At 45.9% G+C, this 16,546-nt stretch overlaps 1 protein-coding gene across 1 annotated transcript in view; it reads left to right on the top strand.

Annotated features, from left to right (window-relative positions):
- The window catches only part of ERICH6B (glutamate rich 6B), a 53,142-nt gene extending 36,804 nt beyond the window's left edge, over positions 1 to 16,338 (top strand). Inside the window, exons 8-12 of the mRNA XM_040266712.1 lie at positions 920 to 1,095; positions 8,139 to 8,224; positions 8,379 to 8,531; positions 14,860 to 15,085; positions 15,868 to 16,338. Coding sequence (XP_040122646.1) covers positions 920 to 1,095; positions 8,139 to 8,224; positions 8,379 to 8,531; positions 14,860 to 15,085; positions 15,868 to 16,119 — 893 coding nt within the window. The 3' untranslated portion in view covers positions 16,120 to 16,338. The remainder of the gene's footprint in view (positions 1 to 919; positions 1,096 to 8,138; positions 8,225 to 8,378; positions 8,532 to 14,859; positions 15,086 to 15,867) is intronic.
- The last annotated feature ends 208 nt before the right edge of the window (positions 16,339 to 16,546 follow it).

Genomic DNA, 16,546 nt, shown 5'->3' with positions numbered 1-16,546 from the left:
AGTAGCTTACTCCAAAATTCAATAGTTATAAAAATGAACCGGAATGAAGATTAAAAAGAAACTCGCTGCTGCTGTGAAAACTAAGTGGAATGCTTTTGAGAAGGCTCAATAAAAAAGTAGCTTTACAAATACTGCTTAGAACTAGGCGTGCACAGAACACACAAAAGGCTGGGGGATATACAGATTTTTTTTTTCAAGTCTACAATCCTGCACTCAGACTATGTAGAAATTGCCAGAGTTGAAAGTGATAGATAATAAATTATGAATGGGGTTTGAGCAAACGTGATCACAGAGTCCTGCACTTAAAATTGGTGTGTTAGCTACTATGTATAAAATAGCTAGCTAGTGGGAGTGTGCTGATACAGCACAGCAAGCTCAGCTCAGTGCTCTGTGATGACCTAGAGTGGCGGGATGGTGGTGTGGGAGGGAGGCTCAACAGGGAGGGGATATATGTATACGTATAGCTGAGTCACTTTGTTGTACAGCAGAAACTAACACAACACTGGAAAGCAATGTCCTCCAATTAAAAATAAAATTTTAAAATACTGTTAGTATACATTTGTGTTTTAAGTTAAAATAGCATGCTTAAGGTATGTTTCCTTTTTTTTAAAATGACTTCCACTTTAGCCTGTTTTTTTAAATTACCAGACTCAGCAGCCTCACTTGTTCCTGGCACGTGGCTGGTGTGTTACCCCTCGGATCCCCAAGTCTGGACTGGATGGTGTTCACCGTGGGGTCAGGCATCTGACACTGAGCTGGCACCTCACAGGCCCTTAATAATTGTGTGTGGGATGAAAGAATGAATGGGAAAAAAAATGAGAGAGCTTGGGGAAATATGGCCGATATCCCAACTTCTCAAACTCTCTTTGGGTTCCTTGAGAGAAATAGATCTAAGTTTTCTTTCTCTTTTCTACCAAAGCCTTATTTAGCCAAAGGACGGCAGAGAGCACGTTCACATTTCACTTCTGTAATATACCACCACAAGATGAGGAGGAGGAGGTGGAGCCAGAGAAAGAAGTCAAAAAAGCTCGTCGTGTTGTTCGCCGTACGAAGACATTAGAACTAGATACAGACTGGATCAACAGCAAGATTAAGGTAATTGTGGCAGTGCCCTGGTGTTTGCATTTTGTCCAGGGTTTTTTTTGTTTGTTTGGTGGTGGGGGTGGGGATTTACTGGATTTAGAAAAGGCAGAGGAACCAGAGATCAAATTGCCAACATCCACTGGATCATCAAAAAAGCAAAAGAGTTCCAGAAAAACATCTACTTCTGTTTTACTGACTATGCCACAGGCTTTGACTGTGTGGATCACAATAAACTGTGGAAAATTCTGAAAGAGATGGGAATACCAGACCACCTTACCTGCCTCCTGAGAAATCTGTATGCAGGTCAAGAAGCAACAGTTAGAATCAGACATAGAACAACAGACTGGTGCCAAATTGGGAAAGGAGTATGTCAAAGATGTATATTGTCACCCTGCTTATTTAACTTATATGCAGAGTACATCATGCGAAATGCCGGGCTGGATGAAACACAAGCTGGAATCAAGATTGCTGGGAGAAACATCAATAGCCTCAGATATGCAGATGACACCACCCTTATGGCAGACAGCGAAGAGGAACAGAAGAGCCTCTTGATGAAAGTGAAAGAAGGAGAGTGAAAAAGTTGGCTTAAAGCTCAACATTCAGAAAACTAAGATCATGGCATCTGGTCCCATCACTTCATGGCAAATAGATGGGAAAACGGTGAAAACAGTGACAGACTTTATTTTCTTGGGCTCCAAAGTCTGCACAGATGGTGACTGCAGCCATGAAATTAAAAGATGCTTGCTCCTTGGAAGAAAAGTTATGACCAACCTAGACAGCATATTAAAAAGCAGAGACATTACTGACAAAGGTCCATCTAGTCAAAGCTATGGTTTTTCCAGTAGTCATGTATGCATGTGAGAGTTGGACTATAAAGAAAGCTGAGTGCCAAAGAATTGGTGCTTTTGAACTGTGGTGTTGGAGAAGACTCTTGAGAGTCCCTTGGACTGCAAGGAGATCCAACCAGTCCATCCTAAAGGAGATCAGTCCTGAATATTCATTGGAAGAACTGATGCTAAGGCTGAAACTCCAATACTTTGGCCACCTGATGGGAAGAAATGACTCACTGGAAAAGACCCTGATCCTGGGAAAGATTGACAGCAGGAAGAGAAGGGGATGACAGAGAATGAGATGTTTGGATGGCATCACTGATTCAATGGACATGAGTTTGCGCAAGCTCCGGGAGGTGGTGATAGACACGGCAGTCTGGCGTGCTGCAGTCCATGGGATCACAAAGAGTCGGACACGACTGAGCAACTGAACTGAACTGGGAGTGGAGGGGCTGGGGATGGTTCAGGTGGGAAATATACACATACCCTCAGAGAGCTGTCAGGACCAATACAGAATGTGAACACAAACAAGACAAATATGTCCCATATACAGGAGGCACAGCTGAGCGTGTGGTTTATCACAGATTGGCCAGGAGTTTAACTGGGGTCATTGTCGTTGAAACACTTCTCTTTGCAGGGCCTACAGTAAGCAATTGGGTGGGATTGGGAGTAGAGGAAAGGGAATCTATAATATGTAGGTCCCTCAACAAATTTAAAATCTATATTAAAAAGCAATTGCATGGTGAATGTGTATATGAACTGTGGTACATCCATACAATGGAATATTAGTGCTGAAAAGAAATGAACTACCAAGCCATGAAAAGACATGGAGGAAACTTAAATTTGTATCACTAAGTCTAGGAAGCCAGTCCAAAAAGGCTACATGTTGTATGATTCCAATTAAATGACAGTATGTGAAAGGCAAAATTATGGTGGCAGTGAAAAGACCCAGTGGTTGGCAGGTATTTGGGAAGAAGGATGAACAGGAGGAGCACAGAGGGTTTTTAGGGCCATGCATACATTCTTTATTGTAACAGTAGATATATGTCATTATTATTGCTGTTTAGTCACTAAGCCATGTCTGACCCTTTGAGACCCCATGGACTGTAGCCTGCCAGGCTCCTCTGTCCGTGGCATTCTCCAGGCAAGAATACTGGAGTGGGTTTCCATTTCCCTCTCCAGGGGATCTTTCCAACATAGGGATTGAACCTATGTCTCCTGCATTGCAGGTGGATTCTTTCCAGCTGAGCCACCAGGGAAAACCATATGTCATTGTGTATTTGTATAAACCCACAGAATGTAGAATCCCAGGAGTGAACCCCAGTGTAAACTATGGACTCCAGGTAATGGTGATATGCAGTGTAGATTCTTTGTATAAATGTACACCATGGTGTGGGATGTTGATAGTGGGGGGAGGCTGCACATGTGTGTGGGGGTGCAGAGAATTTATGGGAAATCTCTGTATTTTCTACTCAATTTTGCTGTGACCTGCTCTAAAAAATATAGCCTATCTGTAAAAGCCAATCACCTGGTATAAAGATGGACACTATAAAGCCATGAGTGAAAACTAGTCTCAATTAGTCACTTCAGCTAGTAAGGTCCAGAGTTAAAAAAAAAAAAAAAGGCAGTGAAGGAGGAAGCAGGAAGATGTGACGGACTCTCTGCTTTCTGTAAATATATACTGAGAACGTACAATGCCCCAGGGCCTCTTCTAGGTGCTGGAGCTACAAGGGTGAACAAACAAGGGCCTGGGAGCCATGGAACTTACGTTTCAGTTGAGCACACAGTCAACGTGACGGAGGACGACATGGCTGGATGGCATCCCCGACTCAATAGACATGAGTTTGGGTAAACTCCAGGAGTTATTGATGGACAGGGAGGCCTGGCGGGCTGCGGTCCATGGGGTCAACAAAGAGTCGGACACGACTGAGTGACTGAACTGAACAGTCAACGCACAAAATTCTGTTCAGTGCCAAGGCAGGTGTTATTAGGTGCCGCAGGAAGGCAAGCAGGATGAGGGGCTCTAGAGCCGCTGGGCTGAGCAAGGAGTAACTGTCATGCTTTTAGTGCAATCGCAGAAGTGCCATTTGAGCCTAGGCAGGCACAAAAAGAGGGAGTGAGCCACTAGAAACTTGGAGAAGGAGCGTCTTAGGCAGAGCTAAGCCATGCAAAGGCCCTGAGGCCCTTAGCCTCAAGGCCGGCGGTGAGCAAGTGAGAAAGGGATGGGAGATGAGCTCAGTGTCTGGGTCAGGTAGAGCCTTGTGGGTCATGGTTTTATCCAAAAGATGCTGTGGAGCCGCTGGAGGGGCTGGAGCAGGGGCAACACCATCTGGCTTAAGCTCTAGAAGAATCTTTCTGGCTGCTCTATGGAGAACAGGCTTAAGGGGGCAAGAGTAAAGGCAGAAAGTTCAGCTGGAAGCCAGGTATTAATGCAGGTGAGAGACAACGTGCATCTCTACTAGGCTGGGGGCTGAGCTGGTGAGAAGCTGTCTGACTGGGCATATTTTTTAAGTAGCCCTGACTAATTACACAACGTCTGTGCTTAAGACCATCATGTATGTTTTTCTGGGCCTCACTCTCTTGACTTGTAAAGACCACACTTATCCCACAAAATTGTTGGAAAAAGGTGAGTCTACATTTTATGCAGGGGTGCTTTAAACCTGCATGATGTCACATAAATGTCAGTTTCTAGTAATCTCATGTGTTCTCCAATTTACTAAGTGATAATACAGCTTTTTCTCAGTTGCTCAAGCCAGAATTCTTAGATTCATCCTTTTGGCTTTGTGTGATATATTTCCCAGTGAGGGAAAGTGGAACGACTCTATCTCTGTGTCAGGGATTTTTCTTTGCCCGTGGCTTCTTGCTTTTAGGAAAATGTCATTCCATGACAAGTGAATTTGATGAGAAGAAAGTGTATCGAGAAATTCTGGCTTCGGGTGGCTTTTGAAAATAAGACCTAAAATATAAAATCCTCCCCCATGAGCAAAATCTAGAAGCTTCTTACCAGTTCTCAGGAAGAAACCAACCATAGATGTCCTTATAAAGTGCTTTCTTTAGGGTGAAAAAAGAGAGAGAGCAGTGATTTGTAGAGTAAACGTGCAAGGTGGCTGGGAGCTTAATGGCTGGAGGTGGTGCGTTTCCAAGGAGGAGCCTGCTGGCTGGGGCGTGGCAGGGACAGACAGTGGGAGTCTGGCTCCTCTTTCATTGGATAGCTTTGTGTAGGTCACTCAGTCATGTCTGACTCCTTGCAGCCCCGTGGACTGTAGCCCGCCAGGCTCCTCTGTGCATGGGATTTTCCTGGCAAGAATACTGGAGCGGGCTGCCGTTTCTTATTCCAGGGGATATTCCCCATCCTAGGGATCAGGCCGGCGTCTCCGGCGTCTCCTGCGTTGGCAGGCCGATTCTTTCCCACTAGTGCCATCTAGTGGAGCGCCTCTCTTAAACGCGGGAAACGATAGCGCCTCCTCGAGGGGCACTGTGCTGTGGAAGTCACGTGCTGAGCGCAAACGCTGAATGTAGGGGCAGAGTCTGTTACAGGATCTTCATCATAACCTGGAGGAGCGGTTCCTGGGCATTGACGGCCACGCTCTGCGGAGTCCACAGCAGCTCCTCATCAACCGGCTGCACCTTTTTCTTTCATTGTCTCAGATTTTGGCACTCTGCAGCGATCTTTCTTGAGTGAAGGATTCTTCAGTCATTAAACGAAAGAGCTTGAAAACCACTGATCTGACACCCAGTTAGAGTAATGCAAGGTAAAACATGACCGGAAAAGGCATCCTGCTACAAACACCTGGGAAATTCAAATAAAATGTTTTATTTTAAAAAGTCCTTTTAAATGTACAGTATTTAAATGCAGAAGTATATATGTGCAGTATTTAAACCTAGAGTATATAAGAGTATATTAGAGAAGGAAATGGCGATCCACTCCAGTATTCTTGCCTGGAGAATCCCGCGAACAGAGGAGCCTGGCCGGCTGCAGTCCACGGGGTACCAGAGTCGGACATGATTGAGCACACACACACGTAGAAGGGTACATGAGAACGTAAGGGAGGTAATACAGAAACAGAAGCTGGAAAACGAGACTAGTGAGAGTGAGCGGGGTGCGGGAAGCAGGAGAAAAGGCTTGCCTTTCAATGTATGACGGGGACTCAAGGCCCCTGGAGGACACGCATCCTCCTCAGGCACAAGTGAAGCAGCTACAGTAAGCGGCGACACATGTAACTACAGAACACTGCAAACACTAAAGAGCTGATACCAGGGCTTCCCTGGAGGTCCTGTGGCTAAGACTCCTCCCCACTGCCAATGCAGGGGGCCAGGGTTCAATCCCTGGTCAGGGAACGGGATCCAACATGCCACAAGTGAGACCCAGCACAGCCAAAGATGGAGGTGTGGGTGGGAAGCTGATATCATATGGACTCTGCTTTCTTACCCCTGCGGATTTTTTTTTAGTATTTCTATATAAACTTTTCTCTGTGCCGGGTCTCAGTTACGGTTTGCAGGCCTAATTGCCCTGAGTCACGTGGAATCCTAGTTCCCTGACCAGGGATTGAACCTGCCTCCCCTGCATTGGAAGGTGGGTTCTTAACCACTAGACCACCATCACCTGCCTTGGAAGGTGGGTTCTTAACCTCTGGACCACCTGGGAAGTCCCAACCCTGTGGATTTTAATTGGTAATATTAACAACATAGCCAAAAGCAACCCGTACATTTGCAAACTCAAAAATACACCTGTAAATAACCTGTGTGTCAAAAAGGAAAGCATACTGGAAATTTTAAAATACTCAGAATGAAATGAAAGGTGAGTATCTACACTTGGAGGAAAGAGCTAAAATTTTGAGAGAAATGTTATAGCTTTAAATGCCTATCTTAAAGAAGAGGAGGAGGAAGAGGGTCATGAAGAAGCAGCAAGATGGAAATCAATGAGCTCAATGTTCAATTCAAGGAATTAGAAGAAAACTACATAGTTTAATATAGAAAACCCAGAGAAAGCAGCCGTATGTAGAAAATAATGCTGGGAACAAAAATTGATGCACTGGGAAACAAAAAAATATTAGAACGAACAAACCAAAAGGCTGGGTCTTTGAAAAAATGAGTAAAATAAGCAAATCTCCAGGCAAATGATCCAGAAAAAAACAAAAAAGAAAACATATATATTATAAAGAATGAAGACAAGGACGTGACTAAGAGACGCGCATGAGTGCACACTCAGTCATGTCCGACTCTTTGCAGCTCCGTGGACTGTAGCCCTTCAGGCTCCTCTGTCCGTGGGATTCTCCAGGAGAGAATACTGGAGTGGGTTGCCAATTCCTCCTCCAGGGGATCTTCTCGACCCAAGGATCAAACCCACGTCTTCTACATCTCTCGCATTGGCAGGCGGATCCTTCACCACTGAGCCACCTGGGAAGCCCAACTGAGAGACAGTAGAGAGGTTTTGAAAATATTATATCACAAAATTTTATGGCAATAAATTTGAAAATTTACATAAAATGAACAATTTCCTAGAAAAATAGAATTCACTAAAACTGATTCAAACAGAGATACAATACCTGAATTACACTGATGTTATCAGTGAAACTGTGCCTCCCTAGATATGTTTAAATCCTAAACCCCACTGACTCAGATTATGACATTGTTTGGAAAGTTGGTAATTAGTTCAGATGAGGTCATACTGGAGTGGGGTGGGCCCCTAACCCAGTATGACTGGCGTCCTTATGAAGGACAGTGAAGACTGCGACTCAGGGAAGATGGAGCCAGATGTTGGAACCCTGTACAGACAAACCAAGACGCGTAAGGACGGCAGGTCATCACCAAAGCTAGGAGAGAGCATGGAATCGATTCTTCCTCTGAGCCCCTAGAAAGTACTGACCTTTCTGACCCCTTGATTTTAGACTTCTGGCCTCCACGGCTGTGAAAGAATAAACTTCTACAATTTAAAATTGCCCAGTACTATGCTGTGGTAGCCCTGTGAAATTAATATAACTGATAATCATTAGATTGAAATGATAGTTTAAAATCTGCACACACAAACACAGAGTGGTCCATTTCAGCTTCCTCAACACCAAGACAGGTAAACCAAGCCCCTGCAAAGGTTCCCTTCTGGAATCCCCAGCAAGTTGGGTGGTGATGGGTCGGGGAGTGATGGGTGAGTGGCATGCAGGAATCAGAGAGTAAGTAGATCCATGTCAAGCCTTCTGGTGACAACACAGGCTTCTCTCTTCTCCCTAGGTACTTCAAGGTGATGGAAAAATAACTTTCTACCCTGATGAGATTATCTTCCAAATTCTCTTTCCTGATGGATCAGGCCAGATATAGTATCCACTGGAACACAGGGACACATACGATGCCAGGAAAGTCTGTCTTTCGGGGCCAGGGCATGGGTTTTACTGGGGCCTGTATCGCTCTGCAGGGCTTTCTGCCTTCTGTAGGGGACCCCAAGGGACTACTTGTGCCTTAACCATCTCCCAGTTACCCATCAGGACACCTGGCTATGCTCATCCTCAGTATAAAAGAGGGCAAGTTCACGTACATCATTCTGGAAGACAGTGCAAAAATGTGCATCCGGGCCCTTATCAACAACTCTGGCCACGCCACCTTCCATGATGAAAATGGAGACATCTGGTAAGCCTGGGGCATGAGTCCCAAACACCCCTCCCTGCGGAGAAGCAGTGATTAAGGTTCTGGGTCCCAGTCTGCAAAGCCGTCCTCTTTCTGGGTAAGCTTCTCTTTCTCTCGCTCATTCACTTAGAATTTATCCGTCCAACCCACACATGGGGAGCTGGGTGTCATGATGAGCCTGTAAGACAAGTCCCTGACCTCAGATGGTGCCCCAGCATTTTTGCACCATTGCTTCCCCTCCAGGACATAGCAATCACAGACTCAAAAGCTGGAGTAAGCTTTGGGTTTCGTCTCCTCTCACTTAAGAATCAAACTTGACGAGAATGACCTTAGAAAGACCCAGTGCCCCCTCTGTTCCAGGGCCGCGGAGAGAAAGGTATGGTTAGTGCACTGGAGGTACATGTATTGTATTTTTAAAACATAACTTCTAAAAATGTCATTGTAACTAACTTGGCTGTTATGTTCCCGTTTCTGGTAATGGTAGGGAACCTCATCTTAGCCATTCAAGGTAATTCAGTCACTTTAGAACTTTTCTCCATCTCTTTGGTGTAAGAACTCTGTCTTTTCAGGATTTCTCCCTTGCCTTCTGTTCTAGTGGTCACAAAGTGGAGAATGAATATTCTCTTGAGCCAACTTTATACTTCTGGATAGTTAAGGCCAAATTTTAATTCCAAAGAAATATTTTCACCCTCCAGGCCTTGGTTTTTAGGAATATTTTCCCTGTTATGAGGTTTTCAACACCATTTGCTAGTTGACTACTTTGTTCTCCGGTGTATCTGCTCTTCCTGGAAGGCCATTTGTATAGAAATTGATGTCTGTAATATTACAAAGCTACAGTAATTAAAACAGTGTGGTCCTGGCACAAAAGCAGACATATGGATCATTGGGACTGAACAGAGAGCCCAGAAATAAACCCATACACCTACCATCAATTAATCTTCAACAAGGGAGGCAAGACTACACGATGGAGAAAAGACAGTCTAGTCAGCAAGTGGTGTTGGAAAAGCTGGACAGCCTCATATAAATCAACGAAGTTAGAACACACCATCACACCATAAACAAAAATAAACTCGAAATGGCTTGAAGACCTAAATATAAGACATGATACCACGAAATTCCTGGAAGAGAACATAGGCAATACCTTCTCTGATAGAAATCATCACAATATTTTCTTAGGTCAGTCTCCCAAGGCAAAAGAAATTAAAGCAAAAATTAACAAATGGGGCCTAATAAAACTTGAAAGCCTTTACACAGCAAAGGAAACCATAAGCAAAATGAAAAGACAACCCATGGACTGGGAGAAAATATTTGCAAATGATGCAACCAACAAGAGTTTAGTTTCCAAAATATACAAACAGCCCATGTAATTTAATATTAAAAAAAAAAAAAAACAACCTAACAAAAAAAAAGTCTTTAAGACTTAAACAGATATTTCAAAGAAGATCTACAGAAGGATAATAGGCACATGAAAAGATGCTCAACATCACTTATTATTAGAGAAATGCAAATCAAACGTACAGTGAGATATCACCTCACATCAGTCAGAATAGCCATCATTTAAAAGTCTACAAATAATAAATGCTGGAGAGGGTATGGAGAAAAGGGGACCCTCCTACATTGTCGGTGGGGATATAAATTGGTGCAGCCACGATGGAAAACAGTATGGAGGTTCCCTAAAAAACTAAAAATAGAGCTACCATATGATTTAGCAGCCCCACTCCTGGTCATATATCCAGAAAAGGTGAAAAATCTGATCCAAAAAGAAGCCCATCCATAGATGAATGGATAAAGAAGATGTAGTGTGTGTGTGTATATATATATGTAGATACATACAGTGGGTATTACTCAACCATAGAAGAGAATGAAATAATGCCATTTGCAGCAACACAGATGGACCTAGAGAGTATCAGACTAAGTGAGTCAGAGAAAGACAAATATTATATATCACTTATATGTGGATTCTAAAAAATAATACAAATGAATTTATGTCCAAAACAGAAACAGACAAAGAGAACAAACTTATGGTTACCAAAGGGGAAAGGGTGGAAGGAGGACAGATTAAGAATATTGTATTAACAGATACACACTGCTATATGTAAAATAAACAACAAGGATGTACTGTAAAGCACAAGGAACTATATTTAATATCTCATAATAACCTATGATGGAAAAGAATCTGTATATAAAACCGAGTCGCCTTGCTATATATATATACCTGAAACTAACACAATATTTTTTAAAATTTATTTATTTTAATTGGAGGCTAATTACTTTGCAATATTGTAGTGGGTTTTGCCATACATTGACATGAATCAGCCATGGGTTTACATGTGTAAACCCTCCCATCCCATCCCTCAGGATAATCCCAGTGCACCAGCCCCGAGCACCCTGTCTCATGCATGGAACCTGGACTGGCGATCTGTTTCACATATGGTAATATACATGTTTCAATGCTATTCTCTCAGATCATCCCACCCTCGCCTCCCCCCACAGAGTCCAAAAGACTGTTCTATACATCTGTGTCTCTCTTGCTGTCTCGCATATAGGGTCATCAATACCATCTTTCTAAATTCCATATATATGCATTAATATACTGTATTGGTGTTTTTCTTTCTGACTTACTTCACTCCGTATAATAGGCTCCAGTTTCATCCACCTCATTAGAACTGATTCAAATGTATTCTTTTTAATGGCTGAGTAATACTCCATTGTGTATATGTACCACAGCTTCCTTATCCATTCGTCTGCTGATGGACTTCTAGGTTGCTTCCATGTCCTGGCTATTATAAACAGTGCTGCGATGAACACTGGGGTACACATGTCTCTTTCAATTCTGGTTTCCTCAGTGTAACACAAATATTTAAAATCAACGGTATGTCAACAAGAAAAGTGTTTTTAAAAGAAAGAATTCGATGTCTAAAAGTGAGAAGAAAGTACTGTATACAAGAAGCAGCAAGCAATGGGGGCAAGAAACTTTATCTCCAACAGTATCTGCTACACAGTAGGGGCTCTTCTCCTAAATGTTGTTAAATTTTGGAAACAGAAGAGACCGTGAGGAAAATCTGCTTTTATTTTCTTGATAAGGAAACTCCAGTTCAGTCACTCAGTTGTGTCCGACTCCTTGCGACCCCATGAATTGCAGCATGCCAGGCCTCCCTGTCCATTACCAACTCCTGGAGTTCACTCAGACTCACATCCATCGAGTCAGCGATGCCATCCAGCCATCTCATCCTCTGTCGTCCCCTTCTCCTCCTGCCCCCAATCCCTCCCAGCATCACAGTCTCTTCCAATGAGTCAACTCTTAGCATGAGGTGGCCAAAGTATTGGAGTTTCAGCCTTAGCATCAGTCCTTCCAAAGAACACCCAGGACTGGTCTCCTTTAGGATGGACTGGTTAGATCTCCTTGCAGTCCAAGGGACTCTCAAGAGTCTTCTCCAACACCATAGTTCAAAAGCATCAATTCTTCAGCACTCAGCTTTCTTCACAGTCCAACTCTCACATCTATACATGACCACTGGAAAAACCATAGCCTTGACTAGACAGACCTTAGTCGGCAAAGTAATATCTCTGCTTTTTAATGTGCTATCTAGGTTGGTCATAACTTTCCTTCCAAGGAGTAAGCGTCTTTTAATTTCATGGCTGCAATCACCATCTGCAGTGATTTTGGAGCCCCAAAATAAAGTCTGACACTGTTTCCCCATCTATTTCCCATGAATACCAGACCACCTAACCTGCCTCTTGAGAAACATATGTGCAGGTCAGGAAGCCACAGTTAGAACTGGACATGGAACAACAGACTGGTTCCAAATAGGAAAAGGAGTACGTCAAGGCTGTATATTGTCACCCTGCTTATTTAACTTATATGCAGAATACATCATGAGAAATGCTGGGCTGGAAGAAGCACAAGCTGTAATTAATATTGCCAGGAGAAATATCAATAACCTCAGATATGCAGATGACACCACCTTTATGCAGAAAGTGAAGAGGAACTAAAAAGCCTCTTGATGAAAGTGAAAGAGGAGCATGAAAAAGTTGGCTTAAAGCTCAACATTCAGAAAACGAAGATCATGGCATCCGGTCCCATCACTTCATGGGAAATAGATGGGGAAACAGTGGAAACAGTGTCAGACTTTATTTTTTTAACTTAGGTGCAGAAAAAATGATGAGTCGTTTGCCCCAAGTCATACATAAAGTCCCAGGAAAGAGGTTTTATGGAATTTTTGACTTGGCTTGAACTAAAACATTATTTTCAATGATCAAATAAAGTTTGCAAGAGAAACCACATCTTATGGCAGCACACCCAAACCCAAGGGAAGGGTGGTGCTGAGAGCTGGGGAAAGGCTGTTCCCTGCCCCCACCTCAAGATTCCGATTCTGTCCGTCTGGGGTGGGGCTCGAGATGGGCCTTCTTTGTACAGGTGCTTCATCCTCACAAATACCCTATGAGCAACATACTGTTATTCTCTGCATTTTACCACTGAAGCTGAGGCACAGAGAGTTTAATTAACGGGCCCAAAGTCACACAGCTCGCAAGTGACCAAGTCAGGCTATGAACCTAGAAAGTCTGACTCCAGAGTCTAGGTTGTTTTGTCTTTTTTTTTGTTTTTTTTTAATTGGAGGATAATTGCTTTACAAAAGTCTAGGTTTTTTAAAATTCATTACATGCATCACAGCTTTTCGTCTAGGTGAAGATGGGTGTGGTCGACAGGCTGGGCTCACCGGTGAAGGGACTTAACAGTTTGCTCTTGGCTCAATGGGCAGTGGGAAGCAACAGGAGGACCTAGTGTTGGGGACTGACCAGAAGTCCTTACTGAAGGTGAGCCAGGCTGCCCTGAGCAGGTCTGAGCTGGCCTCTCCCTCTGAGCTGAACTTAAAGGCCCCTGGACAGCTCGGATGAGGCCTGGCAGGTGATCTGAGTGACCCAGGCTCCCCCCAAAGCCCGCCTTCTCCTGACTAGCCCAGGGCTCAGATTCTCTCCCCTTCTGTGTTCAGTTCCCAAGAAAACCTTCTGCCTCGGTTCTCAGGACAGACCTGGTGGGATATGAAAAGCAAAAGCCGAGGCAGATGGAGATATGATGGGCTTGAAATGCAAGGAGAGGATGCTCGCAGGAGAGCAGGGCTTGGGCTGGGAGAGGGAGGAACCCACCAGTCCACACTCACCCACAGCTGGTTACGCGGGCACCAGGCGCCATGCAGTGACAGCATCCCCCCGGGAGTCACACGGATGGGGACCCTGCACTCCAGACTTCCAGTTATGTTTCCATATTGGTGGGAAGGACAGATGATAAGCAAGAATGGCTGGTTCTCATTATTCCAGATAGTTCAGTTCTGTCAAGTCTCCAGGACATGAACTAGCAAACGCCGGGCCGTTGCTCCCAGGGAAAGGATGCCTGTATACACACGTGCACGGGGCAGAATTTGAGTTGCCTGGTGAGCACGTTCCCACCCGCTCTGCTTTCTTGATGCAGCTCTTAACTCAGGAATCAGGGGATGGAGCCGGGAAGGGCAGGGCAGGTGGTGCTGGGAAGTCCAGCCCTGGGGCTGGTGGGAACCAGGATGGGGTGTTTCCAGGACGTGAGGGTATCCATGTGTTTGTGCTGCTGCGGTGCGTACCCAGTCATGTCTGACTCTTTTACGACCTCATGAATTGTAGCCCGCCAGGCTCCTCTGTCCATGGGATTCTCCAGGCAAGAATACTGGCGTGGGTTGCCATTCCCTCCTCCAGGGGATCTTCCCTGACCCAGGCACTGAACCCGCGTCTGCTGTGTCTCCTGCATTGTCAGGCGGGTTCTTTACCACAATGTGTATACACACACCTCTTTCCCTGGGGAGCAGTGGTTTACTATTTGCTAACTCCGTGTTTGAGGCAACTTTATGGAATCTAATTACAGCAGATAATGAGAATTAATGTGTATTAGTAAATTATACGAAGAAACCTAACTAAGGCTGAATTGTCATATTGGGACCCAGAGGGGCTGGTCAAGAAGGGCTTCTCGGAGGAGGTGACATTTAAGCCTAGACTTAGAACCCACTGTACCACACAGGCTAGAAGGAACACTTTCTCCAGGGAGAGGGAACGGCATGGCAAAGCCTTGAGGAGGTCAAAAGCACACATGATCCGGAACTGAAAGGAGCGACTGGGTGTGAGGGGCTAGGGGCAGGCTGGGGGCTGAAGGGCTGCACCTTGTCTGGGTTCTGGCGGGGGGTGGGGTGGGGGGTGGGGCAGGCTGGAGAGGGGGAAGGGCAGGCCTGCATCGCTGGGGGAGGCCACACCCCAACCCCCTCCCACCCCAGGCCCAGCACCGCAGCTGCCTGATGCCTTCTTGGTCTAGGTTGAGCCTGAGCCAAAACCTGGGCTACTACTTCGCCAAAGATGAATACCAGAAGGCCTGGAACTGGTGGGATCTCAGCCTCCACGTGCACGCGCCCCCCATCCACCCCATCTCCCTGAAAATCAACCAGTATGTCGAGGTGCAAATCAGGAGCCAGGACAAGATCATCTTCCACTTCACCCACCACGAGAAGCACATTTGCTTAAACCTGGGCACCAAGTACAAGGTTCGGTCCCAACTCCCCACCTCGGTCTGCCAGGTGGGGAACCGCCTGCTCCTGGGCCACTGCGGGCTGGGGGTGGTCCACACGCCCTGGCCTCCGGCCTATGTTCTGCCTCAGCCCAGCCCCTAGGGAAATGAGGCCAGCTTCATGGACTGGCCGTGTGACCATGTACAAAGGCAATCATTTCCTAGAGGAGTGGGATGTGGGGGGTGGGAGGGAAGTTCAAGAGGGAGGGGACACTGACAGCCAATTCATGCTGTACGGCAGAAACCAACACGACGTTGTAAAGCGACTATCTTCCCATTAAAAATAAATCTAAACAAAAAAGAGGCAATCAGCTAACATCCGAAGACCCTGAGATTCAGAGCTGAGGAAACTGACATCCTCATCCTGGACAGGCCCCAGGGGAGCCCCAGATGGAGGTGGGGCTCATGGGCAGACATCGGCCCCCTGGCTGTGACAGGGCTGTCTCCTGCTGCCTAGGGAGTCCGTGGGGAGCAGCCAGACGCCCCCAGGAGGGCACAGCCTTTGGTTTGGGGTCAGGTTGGCATGTGGCCTCAGCCCAATCACCGTAGCCCGTGTGTCCAGAGGCACGGGTCAAGTGTCTTGGGGAAGCAGAAGAAAAGTCACTGGTGGCAGGACTGGGCACTCAGGTTTGCCCTGGAGAGATTCGGTCCTGGAAGGGTCCAGGAAGACTCTGCCCACAGGGTCCCAGTCCTGCCGTGGGGGGCACGTGGTATCCGGGCCACATTAATCCTCACCCAGCCTTCTGTGAATTCCCCCAGTACATTACCCTGGAGGTGCTGAGCGAAATGAAAAAGAAATCAGTCCTGGAGATGGAAATCAGTCCCACGGCTCAGAAGATCCAGATCCTTCTGGGGAAAATGAGTAGGATCCTGAGGCTATTGACCATCCCCGACTTGGAAAGCTTCCTATGGTGCGACAAGATCGAGGCGACACAGGTCCAAGCAGGAGCTCGCTCCCACCAAGCTCAAGCCATCACCCAGTTGTCCCAGAGGGGCTTCGGCAGGTGCTAAATGTCTGGGGGAGGTGGAGTGGTCAGACGCCCCAAGGAAACCCCCAAAGCCCTAGGCTATATCTCATGAGAGCTGGCTTGTAATTTGGTACCTATCACAGCTCCTTGGTTTGGTGGGGCAGAGTTCTGGGGGGTGGGGAGGCAGAGACAGGGCTGACAGCGTCTGTGGCTGGGGAAGGAAGGCTTAAGCATGTGCCCTGAGGGTATCAGAGGCAAATTGTTTCAGAGAATACATGTCAACCCCAGTCCCACTGGCTTCTACTGGTCATTTGAATGCAGAAGTTCTTTCTAGTCCTTGGGTTGACTCAGGACACAGACTGTCTCAAAGCCATTCTTGACTGTGTGACCTTGGGCATGTAGTTTCCTGCCTCAGTTTCCTCACCTGTAAAATGGGTCTAGAAACAGTAGCCTCACAAACACCCTCTCTT

The sequence above is a fragment of the Oryx dammah genome, unplaced genomic scaffold (assembly GCF_014754425.2).
Source record: "Oryx dammah isolate SB20612 unplaced genomic scaffold, SCBI_Odam_1.1 HiC_scaffold_24, whole genome shotgun sequence".
NCBI lineage: Eukaryota > Metazoa > Chordata > Mammalia > Artiodactyla > Bovidae > Oryx > Oryx dammah.
Note: the sequence above shows the minus strand (reverse complement) of the source record. Positions and strands in the feature narration are given on the sequence as shown.